The 12,419-nt window shown below is 43.5% G+C and overlaps 1 protein-coding gene across 3 annotated transcripts in view; it reads left to right on the top strand.

The window, feature by feature from the left end:
• The window catches only part of MATN2 (matrilin 2), a 132,219-nt gene that overhangs the window by 7,842 nt on the left and 111,958 nt on the right, over positions 1–12,419 (top strand). For all 3 annotated transcript variants that reach the window (XM_006916660.2, XM_025050139.1, XM_015592967.1), the window contains exon 2: positions 3,311–3,478. In XM_006916660.2, coding sequence (XP_006916722.1) covers positions 3,337–3,478 — 142 coding nt within the window. In that variant the 5' untranslated portion in view covers positions 3,311–3,336. The remainder of the gene's footprint in view (positions 1–3,310; positions 3,479–12,419) is intronic.

Here is a 12,419-nt window from a genome sequence, read left to right as displayed (position 1 = left end):
ATCTCTAAAAACAAGTTAAGGTACATTAAATGGCTTAGTATGCCAATATTAACAATGTATACTTTATATTAATTTGCTTGATTGCATAATGATGACAATAATATAATAATAACAAAAACAGCAAGTAGCTAATGCTTATTGAGCACTTACTATGTGCCAGGCAGTGATCTGTGTGCTTTATATATATGGACTGATTTAATCCAGACAACAACCAGGTCCGTTTATTATCTCCAGTTTATAGATGAGGAAACTGAGGCAGAGAGAGGCTAAATAACCTGCTCAGGGTTAGACAGCTAGAAGTTTTAGTTCTGTTTATTTTATTTTTTAAAACTTTTTTAGATTATTTTTAAAATTTTATTTTTCAGATGTAGTTAACATATAATATCATATTAGTTTCAGGTGTACATAGTTCTGTTTATTTTTAACTTCCTAGCCTTCACCTATCCTCAGTGCCTTTCAGTTAGCAATGGTGACTTGAAAATGCAACCACTTCTTGAAATCCACAGTAAACCCAAACCACATGATATGGTATTTGGTTTGTCTGAAAAATGATAATTATCCACCACATTATGTTCCAAATGTTTGAATTTAAGTGCAAATGTATCAGGATGGAAGTAGGCTTTGAGAGCATGTTGTATTTGTTTTTAAATAAATAAACATGGACTTCGTATGGTAGTCCCTCCTTAGCTGTGGTGGATACGTTCTAATACCCCCATTGGATGACTGAAACTTGGATAGTACTGAACCCTATATTACTATATATTTTTTTTCTACATGTTAAGGGAGCACTTTCTGACCTCTCTTTGGCATATCCAAATTGTCAGCATCACTACTCTTGTTCTTTGGGCCATTATTAAATAAAATAAAAGTAACTAGAACACCAGTATTGTGATACCGTGACAGTCGATATGATAACCAAGATGGCTACTAAGTGACTAACGGGCAAGTTGTGTAGACATTGGACAAAAGGATGATTCACATCCAGGGCAAGACAGAGCAGGAAGGCCTAACATATCATCACATTACTTAGAACAGCCCGCAATTTAAAATTTATAAATTGTTTGTTTCTGGAATTTTCTACTTAATATTTTTGGACCATCATTGACTGTAGGTAACTGAAACTGCAGAAATGGAAATTGCTGATGGGATGTGTGTGTGGGGTGAGGGGGAGCATCTGTATTTGCTCAGTTTGGAGGAAGGAGAACAGCATTAAATAATAAACAACGTATACATGATGTAACACACTTATAATATCATATAAAATGTGATAAATATCAAGGAAGCTTTAAAGTAGGTTTAAGAGCAGAGAAAGAGGCAAAATTTTTTAAGTTTTCTTCCTTTTCTCAGAAGGAATCTCACAGTTAAAGCTATGAACAGGGACCAGTTCAAATTTGTTTAAAAAGGCGGGGGCAGTAGTTATCTATAATGAGCCAGTGTGCCCTGGAGCTTCCCTTTTACTGGCTACATAACCCTGGGTAAGTTACTTAACTTCTCCAAGTTACTGTAAGAATTAAATGACTTAATACATTTAAAGCACTTGGCCCAGTGCCTGGCACATAGTAAGCCCTGAATAAACATTTGCTTTTTTTGATATAACTTTAATGCATAGTGAAAAGTGAGCTACCTCAATACAGCAAGTGTGAAAAACTGTGGACTTTGAAGGTTGACAGGCCTGGGTTCATCATTGGGTCAATTCCTGAAAGCGATTTGCTGAACAAATAATTCACTCAGTTATTGAGTATTTTATTTAAGTTTTGGGAAATGGTTCCTGCCCTGTCCTTGTCCTCTTCCCGCCTCTGACAGTGACACCACTGTGGCTTTTCATGAATTGACTTCTGGGGATTTGACTTGCAGTGAATTGAGTTTTCTGTTAATAAACGAATTGGCTAGTTGGCCTGCTTACCCTGGGTTGGAATCCCTACTTTGCTTACCTTAGCTGTGTGAACTTGGTTAAGTTAGTGAACTTCCCTGAGCCTCAATTTTCTCATCTCTAAAAAGCAGAAGTAATAATTCTGATTTCTGCAAGATATGTGTGAGGATTAAATGAAATCAGTTGGGTGAAATTGCCAAGAACAGGATAAGAACTTAGTAAAGATTTTATATGCAACAATGTTGCTTTAATGTTGTTCCTCTTTAAATATTCCCTCCTTTACACCTAATGTGTATAAATGATAAATCACTGTGATACCCATTATGTTCATAGATAATGGAAGAATAAACTTAAACTTTGACCCAGGATATTGCCTTCTCTGTGAGGTTTTGCCAGATAGAGTAGTCTTGACATCATCCATCGTGTGGCCAAGTGTCTATCTCATCCCATGCGAAGCACTGAGATAGGCCATCCTAGGAAAACGTGGATCTGACCATGGCACTTTGTGCTTAGAATCCTTCCTCCAAACCTTCATACCAGCTACTCTTCAGAACCAATACAGAGAATAGGTAAAGGCAGCTCTATTTTAGAAAAGACAATGCTACTCTGTTTGAAACTCCCCTTACCCCTGTAGACCTGAAACTCAACTCAGGGTTAGAATTCTTTATGTATCTCAGAGCTTTTTACTCAACATCTGGTTTGATCTTATTCTTCTCTGGTCCTCTAGCTCCTTTGCTTGCTTGCTTGTCCCCGCCTCCCCATGTGTACCAGGCACTATTCTGAATGCTTTGGTTACATGTATTAACTCACTCAATTAACTAATATTATCCATGTTCCCATAAGGCTTGGGAGGTTAAGTAGCTTGCCCAAGGTCACACACAGGTAGCAAGTGGCAGAGCCAGGTTTCAAAGCCGAGAAGTCTGGTGCCAGAGTCTAAGCCCTTAGCCACTGCACTATGCTCCTTCTTAATAGATGTATGTGGGAGGTTGGGAGGCTGGCTATGTGATACTACCTTATGTCAGCTTTGCATGAATTCCTTGGGAAATTTATACATATTAATTTGTGCCATTCATTATTATTAGACTGAAAGACTATTGTTACTTGGAATCTTCAAATGTAGTTTTTCCTTTTTCAAATCCAAGATATAGAATGTGACTATGAATAATTGATAATAAACTTAATTGAAAAGAAATTTCAGGATAGACTTTTTCCCCCTAAAGTTTTCCATTCAGTCTTATAGCAGCCAAAGCAATAAAAAATTCCAGCTATGCATGCCCTACTCAGAGTATCCAAGAACCTACCAATAGGAGTTACCGGATTTCTTAAGGACCACACACACAAATGGCATTTTAAGTACAAGGGGTATGTGTGAAACGTGAGAAGGCAGGGCAGCAGTCAGACATCTCACTCTGCCCCCTCCTCCTGTTCTGTTTGTCATAGCTTTGCTCTGCTTCCCCTTCTTGAAGATGGAAAAGATGCAGGTGGGCTGCTTTCTGCTGATTCTCGGACAGATCCTGCTCCTCCCCACGGAGGCCAGGGAGCGGCCGCCCTCCCGGTCCATCTCCAGAGGGAGACACGCTCGGACCCACCCTCAGACGGCCCTCCTGGGTGAGTGATGGGGGTGCCACCTACAGAAGCAGGCCAGAAGGGGTGGTTATGGGCGGACCTCCAGGCCAGAGGATGGGCATCAGTAGGAGAAACTCCCCTGTCCCTGGGTGCCCTGTTGGGTGTGCCAAGGCGGAGGGGAATCTCACTGGTAACGAGTGCACCCCAAGTCGAGGATATGGAGGATAAAATGAAATCTCTCTTATTTCAAAGCCTTCTTTTTAATAGAGGCTCATGAGTGTTTTCCAGTGTGCAAGGGCAAGATTTTTCTTCTGAAAAGGTCCTGTTGGACTTCTCTGGACAAGGGTGTCATGAAAATTTTTTATGGGATTTGTCCACCTAATCTGTGTTAATAATGCTCCCCTGCGTGGCAGCATGGGCAATGAGCAGGAGAGCTTGTGGGCAGTAGGAGTGGGCACAGAAGACAGGTGGGAACGTCATGAGCTGAATTAAGATATTAGGAATAGAAGACGTCAGGGGATTGTTATTCTGACACAGTGAACATGTTTTTTTTCAGGGGAATTTTTTTTCTTTCTCCAAGAGAAAGGAAAGGTCATGAAAAACACAGAATGTAGATAAATTGTCCTAGTTGCACATATGGGCTCTGGTAAGTCTGGGATGTAGGGTCAATGGAAGAGAATGGGTTTTGGCATACACCTGGGTTCAAGTCCTGGCTCCAGTACTTACCAAATGTGTACACTGAAGTAGCATGATCTCTCTGAAGTTCAATTTCCTCATCTACAAGGTTGGAATGACCTTGGAATATTCTTGTGAGGAGACAATGAGGTAATACATGTAAATTGTAGGTATGCAATGAATGATAGCTTTACCATGACTATCATTCCATGAAGTCATTCTCTGAAACCATTTTACATTTATATGTTATTGACCAGCCACTAGAACCTGACCCCCTATGAAGGCCACTGAGAGAAATGGCCAGTGGCCTGGTGGTCTCAGCATCCAAAATTACAATCAGAGACCAAAGGGACCCAGAGAGCCCTGTTTTAAGAGTCAGAATTTTCACTGATGTTAATCTAAATGATGACCTCGTGATACTGGGCCTTCCATGTCTTTAGTCCCCTGAGAATCCCTGTTTCCATAGTGATGTAAACATAAGATTTCTGCAAATGTGAAAAAGACTGGAGAATGTTTAGTATGCTGATTAAAGGGCTTTTAAAAACAAATTTCAAGATGATAAACGTGTATAAATATATATAGAGAGAGAGAACTGGAAGTGCCTGATTCCTAGATCACCAGCAATGATTGCATAGTTGGGTTTTTGATGGGGCTGCTTTCTGAACAAGCCAACACAGACTTAGCCAGAAAAGCATATTTCTTCTCTTGGCTCAAAATCAATCTCTCTTTCTGACTCTCTCTGTCTGTGTCTGTCTGTCTCTCTGTCTCTGTCTCTGTCTGTCTCTCCTTCCCCCTCTCTTTCTCTCTTTCATATACACTTGCACACACGTGCACACACACACGCGCTCACACAAACAACCTGGGCCTTTCCTAGTTGGCAGCATTCAACTCCTCCTTGGCCCTAAGATGAGGCTCTGAAGCCCTTGTCTTCTGAGGTAAGAGGTGGAAGCCAGTTTTGCCTAAGGCATGCACTCCACATCCAGTGTTACATCCTGCTTCTCATTATGCCAGAGAACATTTCAGGGGCGAAGAGCAGGATGGAGCATGGCAGCCCCCTCTCTCGCATCCCAGAATGTGGCAAGTAGCCACTCCCAGATGTGCTGGAGGGCTGCTTGACTTGTGCACATGGGTGAGTGAGTGAGAATCACGAAATCAGAAGGCAGACACCACGACCTTGGCCTGGACTCTCAAGAACAGTCTGCTTTTGGTCTTACTTTAACAGGAACAAAGATGGAGAAGCCGTGCTCATTGTAGTCATCGCCCTGAGTTTGGACAACTTTCTCGTTATTCTTAGAATATGAGGTCTTGTGTTTTATGGGTGTTTGTTTTTCTCAGCCTTTTGTTTTCTATGTTCAGAACATTGCCCAGGCCATGTTGCGCTTTTTTGAGGCAAACCATTTTGAGGCAAACCATTTTGTCCGTCTAATAGCATGATGTACTTCACTAGTTACTTCTCTTAAAATTTAACAGAGTAGAAGCATAATTGTTTCTTAGTTTATTTTTGTTTGAATTTTCTGATTTAAAAAAGTTTCCATTTTATGTCTAACTTTTAATATTTATATCTAAACCGCCATGTCTCAGGTCAGAGTCCCAGTAAAAACTTGAGCCAATTAAAAAAATCGTGCATGTTTTTATCCACTCCTCCTATGAGTGATTGCAGGCTGCTCAGGCAGCAGCCTGTGATGTGTGTCCACGGGGGCTTATCTCTTACTTCATTCATCTGGAGTTGCTGCTCTGGGTTAAACAAAGAGGTTTAAGAACAACCACCATCAAGAGGCAAATATGTAGTAGAGGAAACAGACACATAAAAAAATCATGATTTTGGTGGTATCTGTACACAGTAGTAGAGGCATAGCTATATTACAGCCTACTCTGCCTGCTGAGGGTCAGTATAAGGCAGCGGCTCTCAAACTTTCTGGTCTCAGGACTCTATTGCATTAAAAAATTATTGAGGATCCCAAAAAGCTTTTGTTTATGTGGGTTAGAGTTAGATTTATCAAGGTTTACTGGATGAGAAATAGAACTTTAAAAAATATTAATTCATTAATTAATTAAAATAACAAGAATAAACTCATAACCTATAACAAATAAAATATTTACATAGAAAAACAATATTTTCTAAATTTAAAATATTAGAGGAATGGCACTGTTTTATACTTTTGCAAATCTGTTTAATGTCTGGCTTAATCAAAGACAGCTGGATTCTCATTTCTCATCCATTCATCTGTCATGAAGTGTTTTGGTTGGACTACATGAAAAAAGAAAATATGGCCTCATACAGATTGTAGTCAGAAAAAGGAGGAGCATTTTAGTATTTTTCATGTAATTGTGGATATTCTTATTTGATACAACATCAAAACTTGACAAATGGTAGTTTCTTAAAGGTTAGTTGCAATCTAAAACCCAGAGTTCATACTTTATAAACTTATGAGAGAATGAGAATATAAAAAGCAAACATTAATGTCATTATGAAAATAGTTCTGACCTCATGGACACTCTGAAGGGGTCCCAGGAACCCCTACAGGTCTCCAAAGCACACTTGGAAACAGCTGGTTTAGGAAAGTTCCTGGTGAAGGCTGTGACCAGGTGGAGCTGTAAAGGGTGAGGGAGCAGGAGAGGAGTGGGCATGGAGTGCAGAGGTGGGATGTGGTCACGCCATTGGAACCGCCATGTCTGCAAGGTGGGTGGTCTGCGCTGTAGCTGAGCCAGAGGAGGCAGGAACCATATCGTTTATGACTTCTGGGTTCTGACGAAGAGTTGGGCTTCAGTCTGCAGGGGTGAGAGCCTCTGGCAGAATCTGAGCAGGCAACAATTTGGATCACTGCTGACTCGCTCTCCACCCGCTGTGCCTTCTGGACAGCCTCAGCCTTCCTGGGCTGTGTGGCAAAGGCCAGGAAGAGCCTATACTCCCAGGCGACCAGGAGAATGAACAAGCACATTCTCCAGCCCAAAGTCCCTTCTAGGCAACCATGCTGGCAGATAGAGTTGGAGCAGTAGGGTGTGCTGTACCCAGAGCATAAGTTCATGGAAGCTTTCAGATTTTTCCCCTCTGCACCCATCCCCCATCACAGCCCCTCCAAAACTCCTCCCTCAGCCCCTTTCCACGTGACACTGACTGTAGGTCATGCTGTCCCGCACCCTTAATTACTGCCTGCTTTGCTTGTGCATATTTGTCTATTATATCGCTGTCATATGGGGGAGTGAAACTGTCACCAGGGCAACCGTGGAGGCATATCAGCTTTTTAAAATCTTAACCCTCTTTGCCCGAACTCCCACTGTATTCTTGACTCCCCTCAGTTCTGGAATGTACACAAACCATCTGTCTACACTTCCACCGGCCGGCTCTCCCTGTTTTGTCTTTTAGGAGGTCTTGTTAATGTGTATGTTCTTTTCTAAATTTACCAATCTAGTTCATTTGATTTCTACTAACCTTGAAACTTTTTCCTTTCTCTATAGTAAATTACCCTTTGAGTCAATAGCACACATGCAGAATTCATGTTTGTGTTGTAAGAGAGCTGTTTGTGGTAATATGCCAGTGGATCTAACACTGGAGAGCTCGACCGGGGACAGAAGTCCAAGAGAGGACTCGACCCGGAGCTCCGGTGACCAGGTTCTTGTCTAATGCTGAGGGAAAGAATTTAAGGGCAAGACAAACATCAAGCAGGAAAATGCAAGGTTTATTAAAACGAAAGTACACACTTGAGAGAAGTGCAGGCAAACTCAGAGAGCCAGTCTCCTAGGATGTCTGGATTATGGGCTTTTGTTTTCCTTGGGGGCAGGACCCCGAGATGTAGTACTGAGGTGGCCTGCTTGTGTCCTCCCAGTAGGTGGGGAGCTCAGTTTCCCGTTCTTTCTTATTTGGTATTTCTGGAACTGTCAGGCATCAGGTGCGTAATGGGAGACGTATTTGCAGTGCAGATGAGATTACAGTGAGATGGCCAAAGATGGTGTCTAAGTTGGAAGGGACTGGTTTTGGCTTACCTTCCCTTGCTGGAGCTAAAATAGAGTCAGGGCTGAACAAAGGACAAAGGAGAAATAATGGAGCCTCATCCTGGAAGGGAGGGGAGGTCCCAAGGCCTACCTCAGCAGTGGAGATTTCAAAGGAAGTTGGTCCAGTAGTGTGGTCAGGAGATGGTGGAAGCTGAAACCCCTCTTCCCCACCCCCTCCTCCCACACACACTGCTAGGAAAAATCCAGAGGTGTTAGGGCAGAGGGTGGAGGCCACAGAATTTAGTGAAATTTCTTTATAACAGTTAATTTACTATTTAAAAATAAAGATAATGAAGACAATCTAAGAACTCACTGTCTACAGCCCCAAGTTATATTCCTAGGAAATCACAGTACATGATGAGACACTTATTTCCACTTTTGCACACGTTGCTCATTGAACCTGACATCAGAATATGAGTAAAAATGCAATGTGTTTCATTAAAGAGGTGAAACCACCTAAATCAGTAATGTGATTGAAAGAGTCGGCAGGCCTAGAGAGTTAAGAATGCCCTGCTTTGTATTGCCAATGGAGCTTTCCCCTTAGGTTGATAATTTCTAAAAATTTCAAGTGCTGGCTGCTAGAAAATGAATTTTCACTTCCTAAAACAACCCCCCTAATTGACATTCGTTTGCACCATCAGGGAGGGAGGAAAAGCAGATGCTAGAAGCCATCAGAGCTTCTGGCTCCTGGAGAGATGACCGACCCATTGAGGCCACCAGTTTTACATGCCTGGAAGCCACTTTATCCTGGTTAGAAATTTTGCCTCCTGATAAAGCGTTCCCAGCACCCTCTTTCTTCCACCTGGAATATCTTTCCTTGGCCAAGGCCTGTTATCAGTCAGGGCCAAATCAAAGGCAACCTCCTTCTGTTACCCACCCTTCTGGGTCGGGGACCCAAACCAAGGTCCTTCTGCCTAGTGCCGTTTGCATCAATAGAAGAAAGGGTTCAGTGAGCAGAGCAGAAACTCGGTTCTTTGATCAAGCAACAGAAAAAAGGTTAACCCACGCTATAAGCGGACCTCCCCTACTGGGAAGGAGCCTCTGTACGCATGTGCTGTGGCGGGGAGCGGTGGGGCTCTTCTACGCATGCGTGGCCGTTCTTCGCTTGCGCTCTGCCCTTTCACCCACGGTACCCCTTCGCGGTTTAGGTCATTGTGCTGGGCCTTCTTCATTTTGTGGTGAGGAATCCTTTTCAGTTCCTATAGGCAAGCATAGCTCCTGATATAGTTTAGGTATGGGAATCGTTAGGGTCTTTTGGATAATAGCCTGATGATAATAGCCTGATAATAACACTTCCTCTCCCAGCCAGGCAGGACCGTCCCTGGACCGGCCCCACACACCGTGGGCCCTTTGGTAAAGTGTCAACCCTGTCTGCCTTATGATTCGAGGAGTAATAGTGACAAGTACCCAAGAGGGATTCCTATTCTAGTTATTTTTTACTTGCCTCGTTTTCGCCACGACTGTAAACCCTTGAAAATAGGGATGTATAACATTTCTCATAGCACCTGTGGAGGGTACTCTATTTACTGAGCCCTGCTCTGAGCAGGCACATGCCAGCTCAATTATAATCCATGAAAAAAAGACAAACACTGCAAAGAGGTTATCGGTTTATCCTCAAGGAAGCTGAGACTAAGAGGTTAAGCCATTTGGCAAAGTTGTCAAGGCTTCTGCAAACCTAAAAAGAAAAGGTTCCATCCCCCATCCCCCATCCCCCAACCCCGCCCAGCTAGGGAAAGGAGAAAGAATGCAGGTGTTAGGGGCAGGTATGCCTTTGAGCAAAGAAAAAGGCGCCTCATACTCGGGCCTACTGATTTCAGCCTCTGCTTGCTCCTTGGGCAGACCGTGAAATGCCCATCTGTATTTGGAGGTGCTGCCCCTGCTGCTGGTTACACCTGGGGTCCCCAGACTTCAGGCTCTGGCTTTGGTCCTGCCCACAGCAAAAACTCAGTTTGTGTTGAATGAGTGAAGTACTCATTTGGAAGACTCATCTGAATGGCTCCAGTCTTGGTTTGACTTCTAATTAGCAAGTGACCCTGCTTGCAAGTCGCCTCTCTTCTCCACGCTGCAGTCTATTCATCTATTAAGTGCTGGAGTCACTGATCCCTCTTATCTAGAATGTGATGCCATCACCAATTCCTCTGCCTTCCAGTTGCCCCTTTTCTGGTTCCTGTGCTGGGATGGCTTTCTTTCACTCTCTCCAGGTGGGAGAGCCAAGGTCCAACTATACTCTGAAAGCCAAGGAGGGAGTAGTTTTGAGAGAGAAGGGGTGGGGCAGTAGGATCAGGCCTGGAGAGGAGGTGAGGCAGTAGATGGGGCAGGGGCGTGGGGGTGAGCTAATAGCATTATTAGGCAGGGGATTGGGGTGGGACAGTAGGATCTGGAAGGAGAGTGGGGGTGTGGGGGAGTAGGATGAGGCAAGGGGATGGGTGGGGCAGTGGGATCAAGCAGAATTGGAGGGGGCAACAGGATTAGGCACTGGAGGGGGGTGGGGTTAGTGGGATCAGGAAAGGGAGCAGGATGGGCTGTATGATCAGGAAGGGAGAGGGGTAGATGTAGGGTTAGGCTGGGGTTGGGGGTGGGTCAGTAGGGTCAGTCAGGGTGTAAGGTGAGGCTGTAGGTCAGGCAGTAGAGCAGTGGTTCTCAAACCTCATTGTGCATCTGAAGCTCCTGGAAGGCTTGTTAGAACACAGACTACTGTCCTTGGGCCCAGAGTCTTTGATTCAGCAGGTCTACTTTGGGGCATGAGAAGGTTGCCTTTCTAGAGACTTCAGTTTGAGAACCATTGCAGGAGATAAATTAGGTGGGATGTGCATGGGCAGGAGGAAGAGGTTTTAGGAAGAGATGCTATGGGGCACGAGCCAGAAAGACAATGCAGGATGAGTAACATCTGCAGGGAAAATTGCAGCTGGAGAGTATAAACTAACTGTAGCTTGTGTCTGCCCCTTTTGAAGCTTTGAAAATACCTGATAGTATTTTTCTACCTAGAAGGACTTGGCACAGGTGGGCCTCCAGCCTGTACAGAGGTCAGCCTCCTATAGCACAGGGCTTAAAACCCACATTTAAAAACTGAGTATCTGGAGTGTGTCTTTACCATCAGAAGTGATGACTCTCATGGCTGCTGCTTGGCCCAGGCTGCTGTTCCCCATAAAATGCACCTCTTCATGCCTATGCTGTTTTATGTATAAACCAATGTCTCTTTTCATTCATTTTTCATAAACTCTATGAAGTGAGTTCCTCATTCCTATTTTGTGATTGATTAATACAGAGAAATCCAAAAAAGCATAGTATCTGACTTCCAACAGCCACAAAGTTAAAAGCTCTCCCAGCCATTGAATAAATAAGTTGATTTTTTCTCCTACAGTCTTTCTCTCTTTCTTCCTCCCTTTCTCTTCTCTATTAAACTGTTTATCCCCTTTCTTTTCTGTAACTCTTTATCTCTTCCTCTTGTTAAAAACAAGTCAACAGGCCCAAAACGGAGTTGCTTATGTTAATTTAAGTCCCACATCACCAAATCGAGACTGATTTACAGTCTTGGCTTTCTGAGAAATGGACTCTTAAACCAGTCAATCAGGAATCACCCGATCATCACTAGTTAGGTAATCTGCCTGATAGACCCCTGCCATCCCTAAAGGAAAACGACCTCGCAATAACCAACCTGCTTTTTTGTCTAGTGTAACTAACTCCCTCATTACTGTTTCCTTCTGCCTGTAAAAGTCTTTCATTTTACACAGCTCCTCGGAGCTCCCTCCAATCTGCTGGATGGAATGCTCCCTGATTCGAACTGATTTTTGCTCAAATAAAAAATTTTAATATGCTTCAGTTTATCTTTTAACACTCTCAAATCTCCTCCCTCCCTCATTTCCTTCTTAAGTTCCAGGATGTTCTTTCCTCAGCTTGCCCACGTGTATGGCAACTGCAGCGTATGTGTGTGTGGGGATGGTGGCAGGGGACATCCCCCAGTGGGTGACATAGCCACTGTTCTCTTTGATGACTGGTGCTCATGGGGGGCGAGGCATATACTCTTACCCCTCCAGAGACAATCACGTCCGTGTTTTCCCTAACTGATGATGACCGTGACAACAATGGCAATGATGGCAGCCTTTTATTTTTTTCAAGGCTCTACTATGTGCCAGGCACTGTGCTAGGCAGTTCACACTTCACACTGTATGGTCTTATTCCCATTTTACACACAAAGAAACTGAGGCTGAGAGATTAAATGTCTTGCTCAAGGTCATACAGCTACTGAGAGGCACAGGTGGTATTCCAGAAGCCAACCTGCCATTTCCTCTGCTCAAGCCCTACTTCCTCTGTTTCATCC

The sequence above is a fragment of the Pteropus alecto genome, unplaced genomic scaffold (genome assembly GCF_000325575.1).
Source record: "Pteropus alecto unplaced genomic scaffold, ASM32557v1 scaffold164, whole genome shotgun sequence".
Lineage (NCBI taxonomy): Eukaryota > Metazoa > Chordata > Mammalia > Chiroptera > Pteropodidae > Pteropus > Pteropus alecto.
The sequence above is the reverse complement of the archived record's forward strand: the minus strand, read 5'-3'. Positions and strand labels throughout refer to the sequence as shown.